At 43.8% G+C, this 26234-nt stretch overlaps 1 protein-coding gene across 1 annotated transcript in view; it reads left to right on the top strand.

The window, feature by feature from the left end:
• The window catches only part of TNFRSF21 (TNF receptor superfamily member 21), a 65988-nt gene that overhangs the window by 14302 nt on the left and 25452 nt on the right, over positions 1 to 26234 (top strand). Inside the window, exons 2-3 of the mRNA XM_029943175.1 lie at positions 3887 to 4538; positions 6223 to 6717. Of these exons, the coding sequence (XP_029799035.1) occupies positions 3887 to 4538; positions 6223 to 6717 (1147 nt within the window). The remainder of the gene's footprint in view (positions 1 to 3886; positions 4539 to 6222; positions 6718 to 26234) is intronic.

Below are 26234 nucleotides of genomic sequence, written 5' to 3'. Positions count from 1 at the left end.
AGAGAAAGGGATGTTGCCACTTATTCCACTCAGGAGGGTTTTGGTGTGATGATGAGTCCAAGGGACAGGTTCTCCAACTTCATGGCTCAGATGGGTTTTCCCCTTAACTTTGGAATTGGAGGAGATCTTAGAGGTCCCTCAAGCCTAGTGATTTTCAAACTTGTTTTAGGAGTAATCCTTCCTTCAAATGAATTCTTAGTTGGGGCTCCACCCCCACTTTGCAAATTGTTAAATAAGAGATGCTGTGTTTGGAGCAGACATGGGGAGCTCGGAGCCCTACCTCCTGACCCTGCCATGGCCCACAGGTGCACCCTCCCGGCTTAGGGGGCAGCCTCGAGAACAAGATTCTTGAGTCTGCTAGGAAGATTGATTTTTTTCTCTTTCTCCTTCCATAGGGTCACCAAATTTAGGGGCTCTGACCTCTCAAATCCATTGCCTTCTTCCCCACTCCTTTAATCCAAGCCACCCTTGACTTTCACCTCATAAGTGGGGTTTCCATCCATTCTCCCTCCCACCACTTTCACCTTCTACTCTGCTGCCAGTTAACTTTTTTATTTACAAATGTGGTTATAGGTCTCTTCCTCTCCCCCACCTCTAGTATAAATGCAGAGTGACTTTTCATTGCATTTTGGATTAGGGTCAAAATTCAGAGCCTCTCCAAATTTAATTATGGCCACTGTGTTGCATCTGAGATAGAGCCACATAAACTTTTTTTAGGTCTCTAGCTAAGCTTTATTCTGCTTCAGATTTTTTAAAAAGTTTATTTATTTTGAGAGAGAGAGAAAGCACGCAAGCAGGGGAGGGATGGAGAAGGAGAGAGAGAAACTCAAGCAGGCTCTGTGTTGGCTACACAGAATCCGATGCAGGGCTCCATCCCACGAACCGTGAGATCAAGACCTGAGCCAAAACCAAGAGTCCAACGCTTAATGGACTGAGCCACCCGGGTGTCACTCTGCTTCCTATTTTTGATGTGGGGTCCCCTCTACCTAACCCACCTTCCCTTCTCCCTGTCCAGAATTAAATTCTGCTTCTCTGTCCTTCAGAATGACTCCACATACTTCTCTAACATCCCTGAGCTAGGAAGCACATGCTAGCCTCCCCCTTACAAGACTCTTTGTTTCTCTGTAGCACAAATTTCCATTGGAATCAAGTAATTCCTGATGTAATTAGTTGTTTCTGTCCATCTTGCTTTAGAAGGTGGGCTCCATGGGGCTAGAATAGAGTTCACAAGGCTCTGTTTTCAGCTGGTGGCATAGTGCTTCATATACACATAGTAGGTTTTCACTAAATATTTGTCCAGTGGGTTCATAATGCCCCATTCTGCACAAATCTCATTTTTAGGGTTCAGTCTAGGGGAGATGCTGAGGCACAATTGTTTGTTAAGTCCATGCATAGGAGCCAGAATTGCCCCCTGTAACATGAAGTAATCAAAAGGTCCATTTTTAGACCCCCATTGTTTAAAGTGGGTTACTTAGTATGATGCAGTTAAAGAGCCCTGAGCTTTGCTTCTGTTAGAAATTTGACCCTTTATTAGAATGAAACAGAACTGAAAAGTCTGTGGCAAAGAGTGTGGGTGCAGTGGGATCTGGAAGTGGGTGTTGTGTGCTGCTGCGGGGACCTCTGGAAATTCGGTGGTCAGGGCCTTGTGCATCCCTGAGAAGTGTGCACCCTGGGGAGAGAAGTGAAGCTATAGAAGACAAGCTCCGACCCCATGCTTGGACACCCCCCCACACCCACATCCCCCTCCTCCGCCCCACACACACTGCTATTCCCCACTGACTGTTCTTGTCCCGCAGAGTCGCCCTGGGCTAGATGCCTGGCCGACTGACTACCCTTCCTGCACAGGTAGGGGCCAGACTCACAGCCCGTACATAGCACAGCAGGCTGATGGTTCTCTCCACCACCACGCTCTGCCCAGATCTCCTGTTATATTCTTTGGTTTATCTCCTTTATCAAAGTGTAATAACCTGCCATTTAGGTTACTTACCCATCTTTCAAGCTTCCAGAGCACCGTGTCCATTACATCTAGAAGTGCTTTTGCACTTAGAAGCTAGGTATAAAGGAATGTGGAGAATTAGAGTGCAGAGCCACTTTTGCGACCTCTTCTTGGGTTAGTCCTTAGCATCAAGGAGATGGGACAGACTTTGTCCTCATGTGCTTGACACCTGGACCTTGGATTCCACATGATGGTGTTTGGCTTTCTTCCCTCAACCTAATACATCTGCAATGCTCAAAAGAGTGTGGCTGGGCTGATTTTGCAAACAGAAAGACCAAAAAAAAAAAAAAAAAAAAAAGGAAAGAAAGCCAGAAGCAAAATGGGGAAAATAGTCAAGAATTTATCATTATTAAGCAGGTGGTTCTTTTTCTTGAGAGTCCAACCTGCAGTTAAGTGTCTTACCAAGAAAAATCAACCGCTAGCTCTTTTTTTGTGTGTCTCAGATTAAAGAAATGATGAATAGATTCTCCCAAGCTAACAGTTTGTGTTCAGCATTGTTTAACTGGAGGCAGTCCTGGGAGAGATAAGGAACTTCAAGGGAGATACTTTTGATCCAAATAGTTAAATTTTGCTGTGGAGGGGAACTGAATCTTGGGTTAAGTTTTAAGGTTCTAAGGAGACAGGAACTCTGATCAATTTTTGAAAAAAATTCTGCTTTTATTCTCCTAGTTACTGGTACCAATTTAGAAGGAATTTGCCCTGATGCTATCGGGTAGTTGGAGGCAGCCATTATTTTCCTGACACTTGATCTTTCTCCATTTTGTAGAGGGCAGTGGAAACTTTCTTGTTGGATCTCTCAATCTTCATTCATGCAGAAAAGCTCTCTCTTAATATTCATTCTGAAACTTTCTCCCCTCCTCTCAGAAGGACCTGAGGATTTAGTACAACAAATATAATTTCCTTTCTCCCAAGTTTTCAGTCTAGAAGTTAGTATAAAGTCTAGCTGGAAGAAGATTCCATCCTATGACTTAAATTTACATCTGTTGAGTCCTTTCCTTGCTGGGCCCATCTTTGTGTTTGGACCCCCTATGTGTCTGTAGGTTCATGCTTCAGTGACCATGGCCTTCAGAGGCTGAGCAGAACAGGATATACAACTAAAAGCATCAACTTTGTTGTTTTTAAAGCAAATGAAGAATGACAAAGGCCTGCCTCCATTTTGCAAATAAAACCAAACCAAACCAAAAAAGTTTGGGGTTGCATAGAGAAAAGCTTTGAAAAAATCATGCATTATCTTAACTCCATGTGGGTAATCTGGTGCCTTACAGAGAAGTCACTTGATTGTACATCATCATACTTCTCATTTGCCTTGTCTTCATACCAAGAAATGGCAACTTAACCTTTGGGCCATGGGAAGGAAGACAACTATTCAGGAAGTTATTTTCTTCTTGCATTAGGATTTTTCATTTCTATACAGCATTTCAAACAATTTTTGTTAAGTTCAAAAAAATTTTTTTAGATAAGCTTTGTGTCCCACAAGGGGGTTGAATCCATGACCTTGAGATCAAGGGTTGCATGCTCCACCAACTGAGCCAGGCAGGTGCCCCTAGATAGCATTTTTTAATATGAACTACAAAGTGCTTTCATGTTCATATTCTCAATTGATTTTTATAATCGATTTGAACAGTATTGTCAGCTTCACTTCATTGTAGACAGAAAAAGAAGGAAGTTGAGGCAAAGGTCATGCAACAAAACCAAATCAGGCCCCAGGATGGCATCGGAGTCTTTGTCTTTTTCTATTGTGTTGCTGCTGTGGTGTGAAGAGGATGCGGGACTGGTTGGATCTCTGACGGGAATGATGGTGGTGATGTTGTTTTATCCTTTCTTCTCCTCTGTTCCTGTCTAATACTTTCTGGTTTTTGCCCCCTTTCCCTCCCCTTTTCTTTCTTTCAGCTTGGATTCCTTAGCACCACCACAGCTCAGCCAGAACAGAAGGCTCCAAATCTCATTGGCAAATACCACCATGTGGACCGTGCCACCGGCCAGGTGCTAACCTGTGACAAATGTCCGGCAGGAACTTATGTGTCCGAGCACTGTACCAACACAAGCCTGCGTGTCTGTAGCAGCTGCCCTGTGGGGACCTTTACCAGGCATGAGAATGGCATAGAGAAATGCCATGACTGTAGCCAGCCATGCCCATGGCCAATGGTTGAGAAATTACCCTGTGCTGCCTTGACCGACCGAGAATGCACTTGCCCACCTGGCATGTTCCAGTTTAATGGTACCTGTGCCCCCCATACGGTGTGTCCCGTGGGTTGGGGTGTGCGGAAGAAAGGGACGGAGATGGAGGACGTGCGGTGTAAGCAGTGTGCTCGGGGTACCTTCTCTGATGTGCCTTCTAGTGTGATGAAATGCAAAGCATACACAGACTGTCTGAGTCAGAACCTGGTGGTGATCAAGCCGGGGACCAAGGAAGCAGACAATGTCTGTGGCACACTTCCGTCCTTCTCCAGCACGACCTCACCTTCCCCTGGCACAGCCATCTTTTCATACCCGGAGCACACGGCATCCCATGAAGTCCCTTCCTCCACCTATGTTCCCAAAGGTAACTTAACTTCAAGAGTTATTTATCTGAAAAAGGCTTTGAGCCCAGTGGAACTACCCACAATGGGCTTGTACGGAGGATGTTTTCTCCATTTTGTGTATTCCAAAGTCACCCATTGAAGAAGGGGCCTCCATTTTGTGGCTAATTTAATCTGCCTTCTTTGGATGTATTAGAAGCATTTAGACTCAGGTTTTCAAATATCTAAAACCTAGGTCATATCAAGCTTAAAAATAAGAACAAGAGAACTAAGGATAGTGTGTGGCCTTATGTAAGTCACTTCTTCAGGCCTTGGTTTCACACTTGTTAAATACAGGATGTTCAAGGTTCTTTCTGGACTAAAAGTTTTCCAACATGGAATCAATCCTAACAGACACAGCCAGAAGGAAAGAAGGAGGGAGAAGGGGAGAAAATACCATGATGCCTGGAAGGGAAAGATGAATATTAGAAACAAGTTTGGGCATAAAATGGGAAAGAAAGAAGTTTCAGGAAACAAGCAAATTTGTAGCATGTTGAATATAACTGGCATTCACATTTGGAAAATATAAGTTTAAATTTTTTTCTTAAAAAATTTTTTTTAATGTTTATTTTTGAGAGAGTGAGAGAGTGGGGGAGAGGCAGAGAGAGAGGGAGACAGAATTTGAAGCAGGCCCAACACCATCAGCACAAAGCCCAACATGGGGCTTGAACCCATGAATTGTGAGATCATGACCTGAGCTGAAGTCAGATGCTCAACCGACTGAGCCACCCAGGAGTCCCTATAAGTTTAATGTTTTCAAATTATTTTATCTTTATGCCCTTTACCAAGTATCTTAGTTCTTAGGATTTGGACATCAGACAGAATATAAAATTTATTATTTATTTTCAAGTCCTTTTTGATTAATTTTCATGAGGTGATAACCAACTTGAGTTTTGCTTTCTAGCATACTCTTCGTGTATGATTACACTGGACCTTCATGATAACTCTGTAAGGAAGGCCTTCTTATGACCACCATTTTGAAATGAAGACACAAATGACCTGTCCAAGTTTTCTCAGTGAATGGTGCAGTCCAGGTCCTGTCTCTGGGGACTCGAAATCCCTGGCTTTCACACCACAAGTATGTGGAAACCTCTCTGAAAGAAGTCCACTAAGCTGCCAGCCCAAAATGTACCTATCTATTAATAGTAGATGCTAAGTCCTGCTTTGTTTTATTCACTGACTTGTCTCACCAAAGCTTTCTCTGGTCAGATTTGGAACTGAGTTTGAGCTCTTTTCCCTACCTTAGTTATAGTCTCAATTTTACCATTGTATCCTGAAATGGCCAAAAGGTAGGAGAGGAGGAGTAAAGGAATTAGATTTGTTTTGTGAATAAGCAACGTGATTAAGAGTTGACTAGAACCCTGAACATACATGTGTCTGCTCTGAATGTGAAGCATAGGAGAAGCTGCCTGAAGCTCAGATGTTGGGTCCTTGAAGATGCTGTTTGTTTTGCCACGAGGAAGGGAGTTTAGCTGTTAGGTTTAGTTTTTACCTTCCACTTGAAAGTGCCGTTAGAGTCCTTACAAAAATGTGCAGTATAATTTACTCTTAAGCTCCGCAGTTCACATCTTCTTTCATTATGTTAGCCTGGTTTGGAAATGAGCAGGAAGAGGAGGAATACACAGATCCCCAAATATAGAAAAGCTCTCCCCCCCTCCTTTTTTCTAGGCATGAACTCAACAGAATCCAACTCTTCTGCCTCTGTTAGACCAAAGGTACCGAGTGGCATCCAGGAAGGGACAGTCCCTGACGACACAAGCTCAGCGAGGGGTGAGGAAGGCGTGAACCAGACCCTCCCAAACCTTCAGGTAGTCAACCACCAGCAAGGCCCCCACCACAGACACATCCTGAAGCTGCTGCCATCCATGGAGGCCACTGGGGGTGAGAAGTCCAGCACGGCCATCAAGGGCCTCAAGAGGGGTCACCCCAGACAGAACTTACACAAGCATTTTGACATCAATGAACATTTGCCCTGGATGATTGTGCTTTTCCTGCTGCTGGTGCTTGTGGTGATAGTGGTATGCAGTATCCGGAAAAGCTCAAGGACTCTGAAAAAGGGGCCCCGGCAGGATCCGAGCGCCATTGTGGAGAAGGCAGGGCTGAAGAAATCCATGACTCCAACCCAGAACCGGGAGAAGTGGATCTACTACTGCAATGGCCATGGTGAGTCTTCTTTTCTCCCTGCTCACAGATTCCCCCCGCCTTTCCTTTCTTAGTCCTTGCTGCCCGAAGGAGTGGGAAATGCAAAATTTCTGGAAGCTACTCCATACCAAGCGCTATTTGATCTAGTTGTGTTATGAAAAATGAGGTGGTCAGCATTTGACGTAATACATTCAGAGAGAATAATCACTCTGCCCTTTTCTCCCTTGACACATTTAAAGGAGAATGTTGACAAATCAGAGACCTGAGAATGACCCTTAGGGACTTTATTCAACCGTGTCGTTTAACAAGCGAGGAGATAGAGTTCAGGGAAGTTTGGCTGTGTCCTTGACCCAGCACAGATGGAACTGACTCCATGTCTCCTGACTGTTGGGTCCCTTGCTTCTACAATACTAGGCTGCTGGAAAACTAGAGGGCAAAAAACCCCAACTTGTCTAATTAAGTTTGCCGTTTTGACTCCGAACCTTGCTTTTAGATTTCTATCACTTTCTCACATGTACTTTCCCCTTGCTTGTGTCTTTAGGATCCCGTTTGTATCAGGAGGATAGGAAAATCTTTTAGATTGTAGACCGCCAAAGCTTACTACCCTGGTTCTCACTGGAGCCTGGACTCTATGTCTTCTACCTAGGGGTCAGTGTGTGCTGATACAGGCTGGAAATTTCAGTTTTTCCTTTTTGTGAAGGCTAAGAATAGCTAACTGAACTTGTCCCAGGAACTAAGTTTGGCTTGAAGAGTACAGTTTTTAACTTGTGGCAATAACTTCCCTTTTTTAAATCCTCAATGAGATTTCAGCCGGATTTGATAATCCCCTTGAGATGTCTTCTTTTTCCTTAAAGGTAAAGGCATAAGCCTAACTTTCTAAAAAAGCCATGTGGCCTTTTTTTTTTTTTTCTCAATTTTCGAGAACGAGTAGGGGAGTGGGACAGAGGGACAGAGAGAATCTCAAGCAAGCTCCAGGCTTAGCGTGGAGCTCCATCTGGGATCCTGTGGGATCACAACTTGAGCTGAAATCAAGAGTCAGACGCTCAACCACCTGAGCCACCCGGGTGCCCCTGCATTGAGTCTTAAAAATGCTTATACCTTTTGCCCCAGTAATTCAGTTTTTGTGAATCTCTCATAAAGGTATAAATTGAAAATGCTAAAAAAAGATTTGAGCCCAGAGACCTTAAACTTTTAAGCCAGCATGTTGCAAAACAAATAAAAATTAAAAAGAATCGAAGGCCTAATTTTAGGGAAACGAATGAGTAAATGATGGCATCTACATGAGTGGAATACTGTGTTGACATTAAAGATTTAATGAGGTGTTGTTCTTTTTACCCACGACATAGGGAAATGTTTATACTAGCTTAAAAGAACAACCACAAAGCCAGACCAGATTATGCACTTTATACGATATAATCCCGGTTCTCTTAAAGTGTTGGGAAAAAGACTGAAAAAAAATACACCAGAATAAAAATAATGTTTCTTCCAGTTTGGTGGGGTATGGTGGAATTTATGAGTGCTGTTTTCCCCTTCTTTATTAGTTTTCTGTTCTTTTCCCCCTATTTTCTATAATAAGCATGTGTAATTTTTATAATCAGAAATTTAGGGAAAGTTAAAAAATAAAACACCCCAAACTCATTTTGCTTCCTTTTGCTAGTCTGAGTGAAAATCAGACGAGGAACATCCTGCTTGGGATAGAGCCGGCATAGATTTGAATAAAACGTCTCTGCAGGCAACCCAGCTGGGCAAGGAAGGCTTCAATTAACTCTCCCCTTTTTTTTTTCGTAAAACATAGTTTTATTTGGACATAATTTCAGACCTATGGAAATATTTGCAATATACAAAGAATACCAACACACCTGTGCCCAGATTGACCGGTTGTTAACTTTTGTCCTTTTGCTTTATTATTTGCTCTTTTTATATAAAAACACATACAGACTTTGTATTGTGTTTAACCTAAGATTTTTTGACATTACGATGTTGCCAAAGCGATGTACCTTCAGTAGAAATTGTACTTCAAATGGTGGATTTTGATTTTTCTGGGCCAGTGTTATGCAGAATGATACTCTCTTATGATGCTGGGCAACGGCATCTCCCAGCCAGGGACGCGATCCCAGGGGCGAACGACCAGTACATTAGAACCACGACGTACCCAAATAGCCATTCTGCTTTTCACTTTCAGTACAGTATGCAGTAAATTACATGAGATACTCAACACTTTATAATAAAGAAGGCTTTGTGTTAGATGATTTTGCCCAACTGTAGGCTAATTAAGTGTTCTGAGTATGTTTAGGGTAGGCTAGGCTGAGCTATGATGTTCAATAGGTTAGGTGTATTTTTCTTTTAATTGTGAATAATGGGTTAGGTGTATTAAATGTATTTTCAACTTATTTATTAAATGATACTTTCAACCGACGATGGGTTTATGAGGATGTTACCCCATCATAAGTTAAGGAAGATCTGTATACATATATAACTACATACAATCATTTTCCTGAATTATTTCATGGCCCTTTAAGCCTAGATACATTAGTATTTATTTATTAACAGTAAGGATTGTCTTTTTATTTTTTTGCTTTTTTAAATTAATTTTTTAAATATTTATTTTTGAGAGAGACACAGCGCAAGCAGGGGAGGGGCAGAGAGAGAGACACACACACAGAATCTGAAGCAGGCTCCAGGCTCTGAGCTGTCAGCACAGACAGAGCCCGATGTGGGGCTCGAACTCATGGACTGTAAGATCATGACCTGAGCCGAAGTCAGACTCTTAACTGACTGAGCCCCCCAGGCGCCCCCAACCTCAATAAATTTCACATGGATACAATATTTTAATTCACTGCCCGTATTCCAGTGCTGTCCGTTGATCCAATCAAGCCCTTGAGTGATAGCATACCTTTTGCCTCTGGTCCAGGATCGGTCCGGGATCAGATATTTCATTGAATTGCCATTTAAGTGGCCAGTAAGGACACTTGTTCTGATATATCTAATTAGGAGAAATTAGCAAAGAACATCCTGCTGGATTCCGTAAATGTCCGGAACTCTCTCTCACTTTATTAAAAACGTGATTCCATTCTTCTGGTAGCTGCACTTACAGATTAGATCTCGGTCATCTGTATTTCCAGAGGCTGTCCTGCAGCACAGCTGTCAGAGTTCTTGGGAACACTATGAGCTGTAGAAGTAAAACTGGCCCAGCAGTAGAAAGCAGCTTAATTCAGTGACCTTAGACATTCTTATGACCACCTTGTAAACTCCCAGGCCTGTGTCCTTGAAACAATATCCTGTTTTGTAAAAAGAATGGATGTGCCAACTCAAATAAAGCCCAGCCATACCTCCTGCATTCAAAAGCAGTACTTCGGGATTCTGCTTTTCCAGCCAAATCACAGTAGTCTCACTCAGGTACGATGGTCTCTTCCCGTATTTAACCTTTTCCCCCAGGTTTTTGCGTTGCACTATTTATATTTAAGGTGTTTTTTTTTTTTTTTCTTTTCTAAGGAAGGTGTCTTCTTTTCAAATTGCTATTCTCAAAGGTCCAACTGGGTAAAATCCCATTACAAAGAGAGGTTCTGTTTAATAACTGTCCCAGGGGCTCAGAGAGCACTCTAGAAACAATACCTTGTTGATCTGATTGCAGGGAGTTCTGGGCGGCAGATAATCCTGTATAATAAGATCTTTTTGTGATCCTCACCCATTTTACACTGAATGAGGATGAGAGTGGGGATAAAATCACCTAGCCCTGGGGCGTGCTGTATAAAGAGCACCCGTACAAGCAGGCCCTCACCTGCCTCTCCCTACCTTAGCCGACCTCGCTGTGATCCTGAGTGCCTTAGAGACCTTTAGCACTCTGAGCTGGGCTCTTGGCTCCCATTTTCTTCCCCCAACAAGAGCCTGTTCTTTATTTGTCCCCACTTACCCCTCTTTACCCACTGTGGACTTAGGTTAGGGGTTTTCAAGTTCAATTCCACCAAACTGCAATCCTACTTTCATGGAATCCTAGTGTTGGAAACAGCAGATGACACATTATATGGCCCAAAGGGTCAAAGACCGAAGGTGCTGTGCTACTTGTATACTTCCTTTTTGAAGTCACAGCAATTTTGTGGCTGGTTGATTGGGACTGGACTGTGGTTTCCTGTAATACATCTGTTGCAGCAACAGAATTAGAAGTCCTTTCAGAATTTTTAAAAATTTGTTTATTAGAGAGAGATACCATGCACATGTGGGCATGAGTGTAAGTGGAGGAGGCCCAGAGAGAGACGGGAGAGAGAGAATCCCAAACAGGCTCTGTGTCATCAGTGCAGAGCCTGATGCGGCGCTCAGTCTCACAAACCATGAGATCATGACCAAAGCTAAAATCAAGAGTAGGCCACTTAACTGACTGAGCCACCCAGACGCCCTCAGAGTTGTTATACATAAAGATCTATGTCACTGTTTATTACTGGGTCATGAGTGTCCTCCCTCAAGGTGTACATCTGTTGTTAATGTTCTATTCGTCATCATTTTGTCACTTGTAAAAACTTTTGTTTTTTCTGTAGTATAACCCCAACATAATGGGTCAAGTGGTGGGTCCAAAATGTTCCATTTAGTTTAAAATTAAGAGAGGTGTGGATTCACATTCATTGGGCGGTTACATGGGAAACAGTAGTTTTTGTCTGATCTGCTTTGTAATCTATGCACTGCCCATCCATTGCAATGGGAGAGGCTCAGATGATCTCAAAATAGTCTCTCCATCCCCATCCTGGTAGTCATGGAAGATAGAGTAGAAGGCGGGGGTGCGGGGCTGTCACTGCTCTCCCATTGCTGTTCCTTTATGGCCCATTTCTATTTCCTTTCTTCCTCAACTCTCCTTATCCCCACTTCTCTGTCTCCTTCCTTTCTTTATTCCCCCTTCAGTTATTTGCAAAAAGGCAACCTATTGTCCTACAGATTTGGAATGGGAAGCAGAAGAGGAAGTTTGAAAGGCAGGGCGAGGAGTGGAAATCGCACTGAAAAATGCTTGTATACAGTAAGAGGGGCAAATACAGACAGGAGACTCTGCAAGGTGATAAAAGGAACAAAATATGGACAATATTTCTCCTCGATCGTATTTCCTTTTTCTCTCAGACTTCAGGATATGAAGAAAAATGAGGAATAAAAGGGTGAGAGACAAAGGAAGTGGGTTTATTTTGTTTAAACTGAACTTAGTTCCTGATTAGCACGTTCTGAGTTGTGTGTCTTGGGGAGGTAGTAAGCATTTGCCAGGGACAGCGATCCCTTGTGGCTACTTCAAGTCCATGACCTATAAGGACAGCGGCGCCTCCCAGAAATTGACTGCAAAAGCAATAGGGCGAGCAGTAGTGCACTCTTTCTCAAGCAGACTCATCGCTTCTCGGCCTTTTGGCTAAGATCAAGTGTAGTCTCAAGCAGACTCTTGTAGCAAAAGGGTAAAGGACTCATTCTGTAGAACTAGATTCTAAGATGCTATTTCTTAATTCCTTTTGCTCTTATTGTCTGTCACTGTGTAATTGTTTGTGTCTGTGTGGTTAGTCTTCCCACATTGCTTCTAAGTTCTTAGAGAGCAGACACTGGGTTTTACTGTGTGTCCCCAGGCCTGGTCCATGGCACAGGACCATCGGAGGGTGGTCTGGAGCCCAGCTGGTCCATATGGTAGCCACCGGAGCTATTTCATATGAAGGTAACAGTGACTAAAATTTAAAAAGTCAATACCTCAGTTGTACCAGCCACAGTTCAGGGGCTCAGTAGCCACACGTGGCTAGTAATTACCAGATTGGAGGGGACAGATCTAAAACATTTCCATCATAGAAAGTGCTATTGGATAGGGCTGGTCTAGAGCAACTGTGAACTAATTAATCTACTTAATTCTTTCCAAGGTTGGATTTTTCAACCCATTCAGCTGCTGGATTTTCTTTTCCTTTTGACTTCCAATAATATTTGGTGTTAGGGATTTCACAGAGAGATCTTAAGGTGGGTTCTTTACACGAAATTGCTGTAGATACCAAGAATTATTATTCAGAGCTAAAGGAGGCTTCCTTGGTAGTAATGCGTTAAGATATGCAAAAAACAGCTACAGAATCTGCTGATACTTCTCCACCTGATATACTTCTTCAAGGTGGAACACTCTGGCTCTTGGACACTGGAGAGCTGGGTGACATGAAGAGAGAGAGAACGGTTATTTCATGAATGCTTTGGTGCCTGCATTTAAGCAGAATGGAAATGGCTCCGTCTTGTGGGTGCCCTTAAGCAGAGAAGCCAGTTGGGTCAAAGGTGAGAACAGCAGAGGCAGTGGAAGCCAGGGGCTTGGAAAGGGAAGCAGCACCATAAACTACAAGTGACAGCAATAAAGCTGGGTTTGAAAATTCTAGGTTTGCCATCCCCTGTGCATTTTGGCTAAGACCTTTGACTTCTCTGGGCCTCTGTTTATAAAGGTTAGAAAGAAGTTGTTCTAAGCACTTCAGAGCAAAGGCTCTGGAGTCTGGTTCCACTTTACTGGCTATGGGATCAAGATCAAGGTCTAGTTATTTTGCCAGTCTGCGTCTCATTTTCCGGGTATACAGAATCGGAATCATAACAATAGATAGTTTGTCGGACATGAACTGAGCACGTTGCTGGCCCCGTGGTCAGTGGTCTGTAAGTGCTGGCAGTGCTGAGGCGGTGATGAGGATAGTGGAGGTGACTCATCCTCATCACCTCTGTCCTCGCTGGTAATCTCTCGGTTTGTTTCCTGATTCACTCACAAGAATCATGACCGTGGGGAAAGGCAGAAATAGTCTCCTTTATAATGTGCGCACCTGTACTTACATAGTATCAAAACCACCACCGTAAAAGAAATTTACTGGATACAGGGTTTTCCCTCCATACGGGGTACAGTTTTCCTCCTGGTTTACTTCATCTACTGAGGTAGGCAGTGCGCTCTCAAATGGCAGAAAGCCTCCTAGACAATCGAGCAAGACTCCTTCTTGGCTTTATATTTAGATGTGGATTTATCCTTTCCATAGTAGTGTTTTCTCTACACTCCCCCGGGGTCGGTGGTCTGGGAAGCATTTTAGACTTTGAAGGTTGTACAGTCTATGCTCCTATACTCAGCTCTGCTTTTATGGTATGAAAACAGCCATAGGCAACATGGAAATGCTGGACGTGGCTGTGTTCCAGGAAAACTTTATTTGTAGAAATCGGGGGCTTGTTCGGCAGGTTCCAGTTCACCAGCCCCTGATGTATACCATAGCATTGTCTCTTAGCAGCTTAAAAAAAAAATTTTTTTTTTTAATGTTCATTTATTTTTGAGAAAGAAGAGGCAGAGTGTGAGAGGGAGAGGGTCAGAGAGAGAGGGAGACACAGAATCTGAAGCAGGCTCCAGGCTCTGAGCTGTCAGCACAGAGCCCCACGCGGGGCTCCAACTCACCAGCCGTGAGATCATGACCTGAGCTGAAGTTGGACTCTTAACCGACTGAGCCACCCAGGTGCCCCTCTTAGCAGCTTTTTGTATCTTGCTTCCTGGTGCCTTGCATGGCTTGCAGAAGCAGTCTGGCTCTTCTTGGACAGCTTCTTGAGTTCTAGCCACTAGCGTTCGACCTTATCTTTAGCAGTAACTATTTCCCAGTCTGATGGCTGAAGGGATGAGTTCTGAAACAGGACCTTCAGATATGTGTGGGAGCAAGGAAAAGGTGGCAGTTACCCTGTATTTTGCCTAAAAATTGCTCCAGAGTTCCTCCATCTTCTGATAGATACTCGTTTTGCCAGAAGACCTCTGTCTTACCTCGTGGGTCCACCTCACAGGCATAACTGCCATGCACCTGCCGTAACTTGGGTCTTAGGCAAACCAGAGCCATAGAGGAGGAGGCAGTAGTTGGGAGTGCAATCTGCTCGCCTACCTTTCGTTGTTTGCTCAGGGAACTAGTGCACTTTGAGAGGAGAGAGGGAGCAAGTGAGCCAGTAGACACACACACAACCAGAGACTGCCGTGCACCCCTGTTTTCCTCAGAAACTGCGAGAGTGCAGTTGCATCAACTATTTTCTTAGTTCGATGTCTGAACAGTGCTGTTGAACAGAGTTGGAAGGGAGGCATGCCGGATTGCCACACAGGGTCAAAATATCTGAAATGCAGCCCTTTTAACAAGTATGAGCCGGTTGAGTGGAGCCATGAGCTTATTCTTCAGAGGCTTCAGACTGCAGTACTCAGAAGGTGCCACGGCAGCAGAAATGACACTGGACTGTGACATCTGAAGTCCAGATCTGGGTCTTCTACTAAAAGGCTGCATGATCCTGGGAAGAAGACTTGCTCTCTTTGAATCTCAGCTTTGTAGAATGAGGAAACTTGAACTCAGCACAGCAGGGTCATCAGATTTTGATCTGCGTGATCATTTTGCTGTAACCAAAGATACTGCCGTCACACAAACGTCTGTGCCGGGAAACACTGTCCTTATTGATCCCGCTGCATGCTGTAGAGTGGGTACGGGGCAGAGATAAGAGGCCACGCTTAATCCCAAACTGATGCCAAAGAAGGACTGCATGCTCACTGCCACACGGTAAAAGCTTGCCCTTGTGCTTACACTAGAGTAAGGTCAGGGCAGTGAAAATTTCCATCTAAGTTCGAACACGTGGCTAGGGAGGACCAGGAGAATGTGCAACAACCGTGCATGCTTTTATCGAGAATGTGAGACATTTTTGTAGTGTGGTTGAGACCTGGGGGACCTACTTTTGAGTCTTTCTGTCCCTTCACATGTGTCACCTTGATTACCAAGGTGAAGCTGTGTCCAAAGCTCTCCTCATTTCTGAATTATGCTCAGGGAGACCTTGATCTCCTCGTACGGGCCAGGGAGCTCCAGGCCCAACAGAACTCCTGAGAACAGCCTTATTCTGGTGACACAGACAGCGTACCTGGTACATGTTTTCCTACCTTGGAAAAGTTACTTGACTCCCATCCTGGCTGGTGGGCGGCCAGCAGCTCAGATCCACCTGTCAAGAGTGGGCAGCTTCCAGAATACACGTGCTGAGGCAGGACCCGCTCCCGGTCTAGCTGAATATCAGTAAATAAGTTCAGACTTCTGCTGAAACTCTCTTAACTTTCATGTATTTTTTATTCGTTCTGATTAGTTCTCAGGGAGCATTACTCTCCCTGTGGTGGGGTTCTTAAATTGCCCATTCAGCATGGATCCCTGTAGCTTTGTAATTTGTTGGGACTTTGTGCTGAAAATGTTACAAGATAATCCAAAAATAATCCTTGAGGATGAGGAAAAAATGTCACTCATAGGAGAGTGGAAGCCTGGGATTATAGAAAGAATTTATCTCACTTCCTGAAAGGGAGTGTCCATGTCTGGTTTCACCTGCTGGGCACAGGGGAGGGGCCCTGCCAGGGACTCCAGAGGCCCAGGCAGAGCTCTTGTCCACAGGTTTCACCTTTATCCTTGACAGTTGGCAGTTTCTTCAGGAAAAAGAGTTTTGGGAGACATTAGATTGGAGAGGAGCTGTTCTTCATGTTAGTTACATATTTCTCCATCTTCGCTCTGTCTTTTGCTGTATTATCTCCTGTTTCAGGGTTTCGTTCAGATGTTGAATAATTTGCCTAAACAGCAACCCAGTGGTCAATCTACCTGATTCTGAATTAGCTGTCCTTTGGCTGAAGTAGGGGACAATAATGTCTGAAGTAAACTTTTCCTGTTTGTAACCAGGTTCACCTTAAAGGAATTCCAAGGCCAAAAAAAAAAAAAAATAGGAAATTTTAAACATGACTCATTATTAAACTGCTTAACTTCTGTTATTTTTTATTTAATTTTATGTATGTGAACACCAAGTTTAAGGCACTGTCCTAGGACGAAGCGTTAGTAACATAAAAGGTATTTGTTTTAGTTTTATTTGGGGAGAGCTTCAAGTTGGAGATCATGGAAAAGTGTGTGTGTGTGTGTGTGTGTGTGTGTGTGTGTGTGTGTGTGTGTATTTGTCTAATCTACCATTTTACAGAACCTGGAACTGAGTCCCAGAAGAGAACAGTGACTTGCCGAACATTAGGCGGCCAGTAGGTTTAGAGAAGAGACTGGGGCTGAGTCTCTTAGCTCCTGGGACAATGCTTTTTATATTTCACATGTTGCTTCTCTGGTCACAGGACTGCAGGGTCCTGCTCAGTTCAGAGGCTATCGTGATTTGAAAGCAATCACTCCTGTTTCTTAAATGACAAAATGGAGAGGCTGTTTGCCTGTGAGAATTCTGAAGGCTGAGGTTGAGGGAGCAAAGGAATGTAGCCTTTGGCCGCAGGGATTCAGGAGTGGATGAGGGAGGGAGAGGAAGGCATGTTTCAGAGCGGGGACGTCTCCCTGGGTTGCCTTCATGGGGATGGGGATGGTCCCTGGACGTCATTCAGTTGGGGGGCTGGAGGTGGTCGTGCGGCCCAGCTACCTTTGCTGAGTGTCTGCATTGGATGGTTTCAGACTGAGGAGGTGAAGATGACGGCTGGAGATGATTAGATCTCAACGGCAGGTGAAAGTAAAGAAGTTCTTAAAGCTTTTGCAATATACACCTTGACCTTGAAGAGGCAAAGGCATTCTCCTTTCATTTATCCTTTCCTTACACCCTCATGGCCTGCTTCTCAGGCTGCTCTTGACATTCTCTGACTTGAACTCAGTTTTATTCAAAAATGTCCTTGTCTAGGATTATTCTATAAGCAGATTGCTCTGAAGGACCCTGTGGAAGGCCTTGTCATTGACACACTGGTTTGGGGGAAGGGAGAGAAATAATACATCAGGGTTATTGAATGCTTACTGTGCACTAAGTACTATTCTGTGGGGTTTATATGTACTTCCTCATTTAATCCTCAGAACAACCTTATAATGTCAGGACCATGCCCATTCACATCATATTAAGAACAGAGGCACAGAAGGATGACATGACTTGACAAAGGTCCACACCTCAAGCCAGTGGTGAGCCAGGGAAGGCAGTTACACAGCTGGCCTTGGATTCTGAGCTGGTAGCTAGTGTGTGACACTGCCTCTCACTCGAGTCTCGCCACTGTTTGGAGGAGGAAGAGTGGGGTGTGGGCAGAAGGTTGAAACCGAGGCTATTGTAAATATTTCATTGTAACAGATTTTTCCTTTACTTCCATTTGTCTCCTTTTCTATGACCCCATGAAGGGGAATTGGGGTTGGCGGAAGCAGTAGTCAAAAGATTTATGTTCAAGGAAGCAACCAAGACACAAAAAGGACAGGGTTGGTGACACTTCGCTTGGTTGGTCCTGGGTGGCATCATGGTGCAGTGAGAGATGAGGGCCAATGGGCAGATTTCCAGCCCTCACTCTGCAACTATGCCAAGCTACTGAACCTCTCCTCAGTGTTCTCATCTGTAATGTGGACAAAGCTCCTATCTCATGGGGCTGTTTATGAACTGAATGAGATCATATATGTAAATATTGATAAAGCTGCCAACTCGGCTTCCTTTTCTTTCTTTCCTCACAGGAAGGTCAGGCGGTTGAGCGGTATTCATGGAGAGCTGAGGTCAGGGTGGAGGGACAGTTGTTTCTGATTTCCAACACAAGTAGAACTCCATTAAGGGTGAGATTTAATGAGTCCTAAGGGCCAGGAGAAATGGCTGCAGGAAAACATCTATACCAAGAACGTTGGCCATAATATGTGTCAAAGCCTGCCTGACCAAAACAAAAAGAGCTGGAAAGGAATGATGGTGTAGCACTTGGAGTGTGACTCTCAGCATTCTTGAAGGCAAGAGGAAGGAATTTTGCTCACCCTGCCTGCTCCCTGCTCCTGTGGTGTGAGGAGCACAGTGGAGGTGCCGGTGCAGCTTGGGGCAAGTGGGGGTGTGGGGTGGTAGGGAGGAACACACCTGCACATGGGACATGTGCAGTAGGACAGCATTGGCTTGGAGGGAGGCTATGCAGAGGGAAGGACCTGTGACCTTGTGGAGCCTGTTTTGCTCCCTGGTAGGACAAATGTCTTGGCTCCAAGTACCCACCACCAAACTGCTTCCATATCTCAGGCTTGAAACCCGAAGATGAAGTTCAAGTACAGACCCGCTGGCTTGGTGGTTAAGCCTCTTATTTGCATAACTTGATTGCATAACTTTATTTGTCTAAGACTGATATCCCAGTCTGTCTGTGAAGTCTGCTCTTTGGGGGAAACAGTGCTGTGAGAACCAGACCAGAATTTGCTTGTGTACTTATTTGAAAAGCTCAGACACTGTCCCCAGACCAAGCTCTATTTTAGGGGTTGAGTTTCTGGTAATGTGTTTTTTGTTTCTTCTATCCTGTCCCCTATCCACACCTGCTGGTCAAGCAAAGCTCTCCCTAGCAAACAAGCAAAACCTATCCCTTCTCACTTGGGTCGTCTTTGAGTTCTACTCACCATCAACATTCTTGGTTCTAGGTCCTTATGAATTCTATGAAATGTGTTTCCTTTCTTCCCAAATTGTGGGTCCTCCTTCAGGATGGGGCAGGTATGGGGGTTGTGAAGGAAACCTGACTCTTAGATTCCCACCTCTTATAACCTTTATCGTCTTTCCAGAGAAAGCAACAAGAGGTCCAATTGGGATTGGGTTTCCGGTATAAATCTTCCCCCAAGGTTGCAGGGGTTGGTAGGGGGCAGAGGTTGAGTAACGGGAAGCCATGCTCTGGATATATTTGAACAATATCAATATGCTCTTCAGTCAGGTTTCAGGGATGACTGAAAACATTCCAGTCGAAAACGACCATATGTGGCATTCAGAAATGAAGAACAAGTGAAGTGTGTTAGGAATTTGACAATAAGTACTCTATTTCTTTATTTTTTTTCCCTTAAAGTGATATTATGGGATGTTTGTTAGTGCTGACATAGGCAAAATCGTGAAGATCTTCAAGATTCTGGGGTACAATCATGACATAAGCTGTGACCAATTAATATATTTTTCTGGTTTTATAAGAAAGGCTTCTGCTTACATTAAATTTTTATTGTTTACTTTTCTTCAACGAAGACCTATCTCATGCTTACTGAGTGCCATATTTTATAAATATTTTATTTGTATTTTTTGAGAGATTTTTTTGAGATTTCCCATGAGTCACCTGAGGCTAGAAATTTCTTAACATTTCTATGGTTGATTTTTTTTTTATCATGCTCTGTTAAGAAAATTTTATTTCCCTTAACAAAACCCAACTCATCTGAAACAAAACAACTACAAAATGGTCATCAATAATGAGTTCTCTGTAGAAGTTACACTCATTTCCTACTTTTCACTTTTTTCTTAAGCTTGCTTAAGGAAAAATTCTAAAGCCAGACCAACAGGCTGAAGGCTTGGAGGGCTGTCATTAAAAAAAAATTTTTTTTAAATTAAAGGCTGTTACAGATAAGTCAGAGGCGATGGAGTCCTGCTAATCGGAAGTCACATCTGTTGAACTTGGTGGTTTTCTTAGCCTCAGACAGCAGACAGCTGCCACCAGAGAAACCTTCCTTCTTTGCCTCAAGCCTCCTTGACTAAAAATTCCAGACGGTCACCTCTCTGTCGGCCCAAATTTCCTATGGGAAGTAGATTTGAAACATAAACACTGGGAAGCTGGGCTGAAGGGAGCAGATTGTTCCATTTAAGAGGCTGCTGTGTCCTTTGCTCCTTCCCCGGGGCTGTCCCACCACGGTTATTTTACAGTGGCAGGAAGAGGCTTTTTTTCCCACCTCACCCCTCACCCCACTGCCTTTCCCACCTTTGCTTCCACTAATGCCATTTCCCACAGACAGCACCTTTCTGTTTAACCTCGGAGGATGTCTGAGGATTATACAGCAGACGGAACTGCTGCAGGAGAAAAGCCTCCTATCACTGGAGCCTAAAAAGCATTATCTCGTGCACAGAGTGGCCAGGGATGGGCTCTCGCCCCTGGGATCACAGGCTGCTGTCTTCCCCAGGCCCACCCGCTGATGGTCCTTCCTCTGGGCTTTGGGAAGGTATTTTATTTTTAAGTGTATATTTTGTTATAATCTATCTAACTAACAGCTTTTGCATTTTAGCTCTTTGGGATATTGAAAAACAAATTAGTGTTTTCTTTCACATAGGGCTGAACTATAAATAGAAATCCCTCTCCACCGCCCAAAAAATCCTTAAAAATCAGTACCCTCGAAGCAACCTGGTCAGGTGTTACGTAAGCAGATTTTGCAGAAGGGGAGGAATTTCTAGATTTCTGTTGGTCATTCTTTGAGAGTAATTGGTTGTTAAAATTGCAGGGTAAGCACAGAATTTGACATATTAAGTGTGTTGATGTTATGTCGTGTTTTAAAAAACAGGAGGGCTCAAGTTTATAAGTTAAAAAGATAATGACTTTCTATATTTTATCAAACCTAAGACACCACTGATGGTAACATAACATTTTTTAAAATGCCACTAAGGTGGGGGGACACCTGGGTGGCTCAGATGGTTAAGTGGCCAACTTCATCCAAGGTCATGATCTCATGGTTTGTGAGTTCGAGCCCCACATCAGGCTCTGTGCTGACAGCTCGGAGCCTGGAACCTGTTTCAGATTCTCTCTCTCTTTGTTCCTCCCCCACTTGTATTCTTTCTCTCCCTCTCTCTCAAAAATAAACATTTTAAAAAATACCACTAAGGAAGAAAACCCACCATAACCCAAATTATGAAAAGGCACTGATTGGAATACGCATTCAGATGTCTTAGAATTGGTGAAATATGGCAGTATTTTAGCCACAATCTTGTGTCTTTTCCATAGAGTCTGACAACATGATTCTAACTGTTCAGTTTCCTCTGAATCTGCGTGGCCTATTGGCAGCATTTAACACTCTTGATCCCTTCTCCTTGAAATATTTCTTTACCTTGGCCTCCAGGACTCTGTTCTCTTCTGGTTCTTGTCCCACCTCTCTGGTTATTTTTTCTCCATCTCCTCAGCTGGTTTCTCCTCTTTAACTTGACCTATAAACAGTAGACAGCCCCAGAGTTCAGGACTTGCGCCTCTTTTCTACCTGTACACCTTCCTTGGTGGCCCAGACCTTTAAATACTGTCTGTTGGTGATTCTCAAGTGCATAGATCCATCCTATTTCTTGTACCTGAATGTAATGTACATTACATTGCTTGATAGACCCAGATGTCTAGACTCTGAATCCTAAAACACACCTCCAGGTCAATTACCTATTGTAGAAAGAGACCTTTCCAGCCTTCCTGGTGTTAAAGAAAACATTGGAGAGTGACTCCTTCCCTTCTATCTCACCCCATTTTTAGCGAACCCAGTAGCAAATCCCATCAGCTCTCCCTTCAAAATATACTTTGAAATTGACCATTTCCTATCATTTTGCCCCTCTGGCCCAAATGACTGTCCCCTCCCTTGGGAGACCACTGTGACCTCTGACTGGTGTCTCCCATTCTGCCTGTACCCCTCCCGTGTATTCTTGAAGCAGCCAAAATGGCCCTGCTCAGATGGAAGTCAAATGGTGCCATTCCTCAGTTCAAAAGTCTCCAGGGACTTTTTGTTACATTTTTTTCCCCTGGCACACCTCACTGTCTCTCACTACTTTCCAAATCTCCCAGTAGAATGCAGGAAAAACTTTTGTTCTGCCCTGTACACCTCAGGGTCCCCAGTAACCAGAAAGAATGAATGAATGAATGAACAGCTTCAAACACAGACCAAGACCCGGAGAAAGGAGGGCTTTGTGCTTTTTATTTTCCTCTATGGAGTGAAATAAAAGGTTACTGGTTTTCCTTACAACATCAGTGGTATTTATTTCTTCCATCTGGAAAATTGTCTACTGTTTTGATGGAATGTGTCTTTGGTAGACAGTCCATCATTAGCTTTATGAGACCTGTGCACCATGGTTTTTTAGTAGCTTTTGAGATTCATCTGAGCTTACAGTGATTGTCCATTGAACCTTCAACAACATAGTGATTAATTCTGCTTCAGAAGTCACTTTTTGAGTTAAAATAAAGTTTAAGCAGTTTCTTCAACTTTTGTACTTCAACTAGAGAAGGAGTATTTTTAAGTTGGGAGCATACTAAGGTCCCAAGTGCTGATGAAGTAGTTCCCTGTGTGATGCGTTGAGAGTGATTCCTATTGCTATTTCATTTTTGAAACTATCCTGTAACATACTAGTTACTACAAAACACACATGCATGTTTTTGGTGTGTTGCTTTTATCTTTATTTTTTAATTTTATTTTTTGTTTTATTTTTATTTTTGAGACAGAGAGACAGAGTGCCGGTGGGGGAGGGGCAGAGAGAGGGGGAGACACAGAAACCGAAGCAGGCTCCAGGCTCTGAGCTGTCAGCACAGAGCCCGATGCGGGGCTCGAACCCACGAACTGTGAGATCATGACCTGAGCTGAAGCCAACACTTAACCAACTGAGCCACCCAGGTGCCTCGGCTACATTGCTTTTAGAAGCACTTACTGTGTAATTGGGCCAGACAGGCCTTGGTCTAGACAGCTTCTCTCTGCAGGAGGATTTGGCTGTGGGGGCAGAATCCAGGAGACCTTTTCCTCTGGCACCTGACATGCATGTGGCGGACCACCCTCACTGGGAAGAGGGCACTGCCAGAGGGAGAGGCTCTTGCACAAGAACTGGGTTCCTGTGCCAGGAAGCCTGTGTTCCACCCACTGTTGACCACAGGAGGTCTGGCAGAGCTACATGACACGGATGTGTAGGCCTGTGACCCTTCAGGTTCTCAATGGCTGCGGTTATAGAGATTAATGAGATGATAAAAGTTGTGGGGGTGCGGTTCAGGCAAGACAAGAAAGCTCAGAAAAAAGGCTCCCATTCATTCATTCATTCATTCATTCAAGATGTTCGTTGTAATTCCTGGTATGTGCTAGGCTCTGGCAGGTGCTGGTATATTGGTGGTCAAAGCCAACATGGGGCTCAGGCAGAAGGTCATCAGAAAAGGCACCAGTGAGGCCATGACCACTCACTCTATAGGGAAGAACATCAATTCTAGGAATGCTAAAGCCAGGCTTTCATTTAGATTTCGAACTTGACATACATTGCTCTGTGCATACATTGAAACATGCTTGAGGTCACAGCATGTGCTGATAAAGACTCATGTCTGGGGGCAAGAATTAGGGTGGTGGTAGAAGGGAGGTAATCTTGAGCCCACGTCTCCTGGTTTTGTGTGTGTGTGTGTGTGTGTGTGTGTGTGTGTGTGTGTCGCAGGAGACCACTGTGTGTAGAGAAACCAGCATAGCGATAATTATGGAGTCATCTGTCCCGGACGAGGTTGGGTATTAAATGCCTCTGTGGGAGTGTTCTCATTGTTCGTCCCTCTACCTGTCTTTCTAAGAAGAATAATGAGAACAGACATGACATTTCACAAGCATGGGGGATGCCGTGGGGATGCTCGAATCTTTTCAATGATGAGAATTGGGTACCATCACAAAGCTTATAACCTACTCATCTTTTCCTTGCACCCATTCTGTTGAAGCCGGGTGTACAGACTGAAACCAGGTGCTGTGATGGCCTTTGTTTTCGTCATCACTGTCCTTTATACCTCGTCCAGGGAGGCTTTGATGTGGCCTCTTCCTGATGGCGCTCATTTCAGATATTTATCTCTAAAAGGAAAGAGCTTTAATACTTTTTCTGATTATATAGGTTAATTCAGCTTTTTATAAAAAGACATAGAATTCCTTTTTTTTTTTTTCCTCACATACTGGAGCTGACATCGGGCTTAACAAAATGAGCTTCAAATTAATGTTGTCACCCAGATGATAGCTAATTCAGGATTTTAGAAAGCACTAGAAAATGCCATTCCTTCCACAATAGCCCAGCCGATGACCTCACTCGTGCCTCTGTTCTTGAGTTCGCTGGTGGCGGATCTGGGCAATATCAGCAGTGAGCGCTGACGGGAAGCCCCCCATATTGCAGGGGGCAGAAACATTTTTCTTTCATATTTGCCTTTCTGTGGATGCTGCCTTTCTATGTCGTGGTACCTCTTTTGATATGTACTAGTGAGGTTTCAAAAAGGACAGGAAGCCAGGATGCCGGTGCTTACCTTCTTTGTTGAGTACCTATAATCCTGGTACTAAACCCTATGGCTCAGTCTGGTAGGCGTCAGACTTCGGCTCAGTTCATGATCTCACCACTTCTGAGTTTGAGCCCTGTGTTGACCTCTGTGCTGATGGCTCAGAACCTGATTTTGTGCCTCCCTCTTTCTCTGCCCTTATTCACCCTCTCTCTGTCACAAAGAAACAAACATTAAAAAAATAAATAAACTGAAACCTGATCTGTGGGCCCTAAATTTAGCTTCCAGTCAACATTAGTTGAAGGAACGTTTCATTGTAACCATTCTTTGTATTTTTCTTTTTTTTCCTCATTTTTCTTTATTTTGTGGTGGAAACGAAGTATAAATACTGGGTGTTGGAAGAGGGAACTGTTGTTATGCTTGAGCCTTTTAAACTCTGTAATTACTCTATAAAGGCTGTGTATTCGCTTCAGAACTGCATTTAGTCTTAAGTTTTAGTGTTTAGTATATGGAGCATTTATAATGACCGGGTGCTTCCAAAAATAAATCAGCTCATAGAAAATGTTAATCAGCCCATCCCCAGGGACCCTAGTGAGTCTCTCCATTGTACACATGAGGAAATGGACATGACAGTTAGTGGTTTGCCTAAAGCCACACTGTCACTAGCATTATGAAGATTTAAGCGAAGGTCCCATGTACAAGAAAATGCAGTCATGTTTTCATGTAAGACACTGTGGGCTTAGTCAAATTAGAGTTGACAAGAAAGCAGCCATCTACTACAAACTTATTTTTCAGAAGCCATGTAGGTGGTTGATTCAGGATATGTGTGCAATCTTGCAAATCATCTGTCTCTATAGGTTTACTTGGCAGAGTAAGGATTGCCATTGAGGAACCACAGGGTTCTCCATCTTCAAAGAAACTTCTGGAATTAGTGTTGCTCTTGGGCAAACATTGAGAGCTAATTTTATAATTATGTTCCCCAAGAATGGACTGAAACAAACAAACAAACAAACAAAGGAACTCCCCCCCCCCCATTAGCCTCTTAAGTAATTAAGAAATTCACTTCTCTATCACAGGAATCTTCTCTCTATTCTCCTCTTTTCTTTTTTTTTTCCCCCTAAGCTTCATGTGAGACCTTGACTCCATTTTTTTTTTTTTTTTGAGTAGTTAGTGTTTTAAAGACATAACTGTTGGGGCGCCTGGGTGGCTCAGTCGGTTAAGCCTCTGACTTCGGCTCAGGTCAAATCTCACATTCGTGGGTTTGAGCCCCGAGTCAGGCTCTGTGCTGACAGTTAGCTCAGAGCCTGGAGCCTGCTTCCGGTTCTGTGTCTCCTTCTCTCTCTGCCCCTCCCCCTCTCATGCTCTGTCTCTCTCTGTCTCAAATATAAATAAAACATTAAAAAAAAATTTAAAGACGTAACTGTTGACTATAATAACTCTGATATCTGGGTGTGGGATTTTGGCCTCATTCACAGACCTGGTATTGGCTGAGAGGACTCATCCCCCTATTGTGGTAAACTACCAGATGTCTACCTGCAAGGTTCTCTATGATGCTGGGTATCAATTTGGGGAAACCCAACGTGTACATGCCAAGAGAAGGTGATGTGTAGAGGAAGACACCAAAGTGTGTTGCTAAGGG

Source organism: Suricata suricatta, chromosome 7, assembly GCF_006229205.1.
Source record: "Suricata suricatta isolate VVHF042 chromosome 7, meerkat_22Aug2017_6uvM2_HiC, whole genome shotgun sequence".
Classification (NCBI taxonomy): Eukaryota; Metazoa; Chordata; class Mammalia; order Carnivora; family Herpestidae; genus Suricata; species Suricata suricatta.
This window is presented reverse-complemented; position numbering and strand designations above follow the sequence as displayed.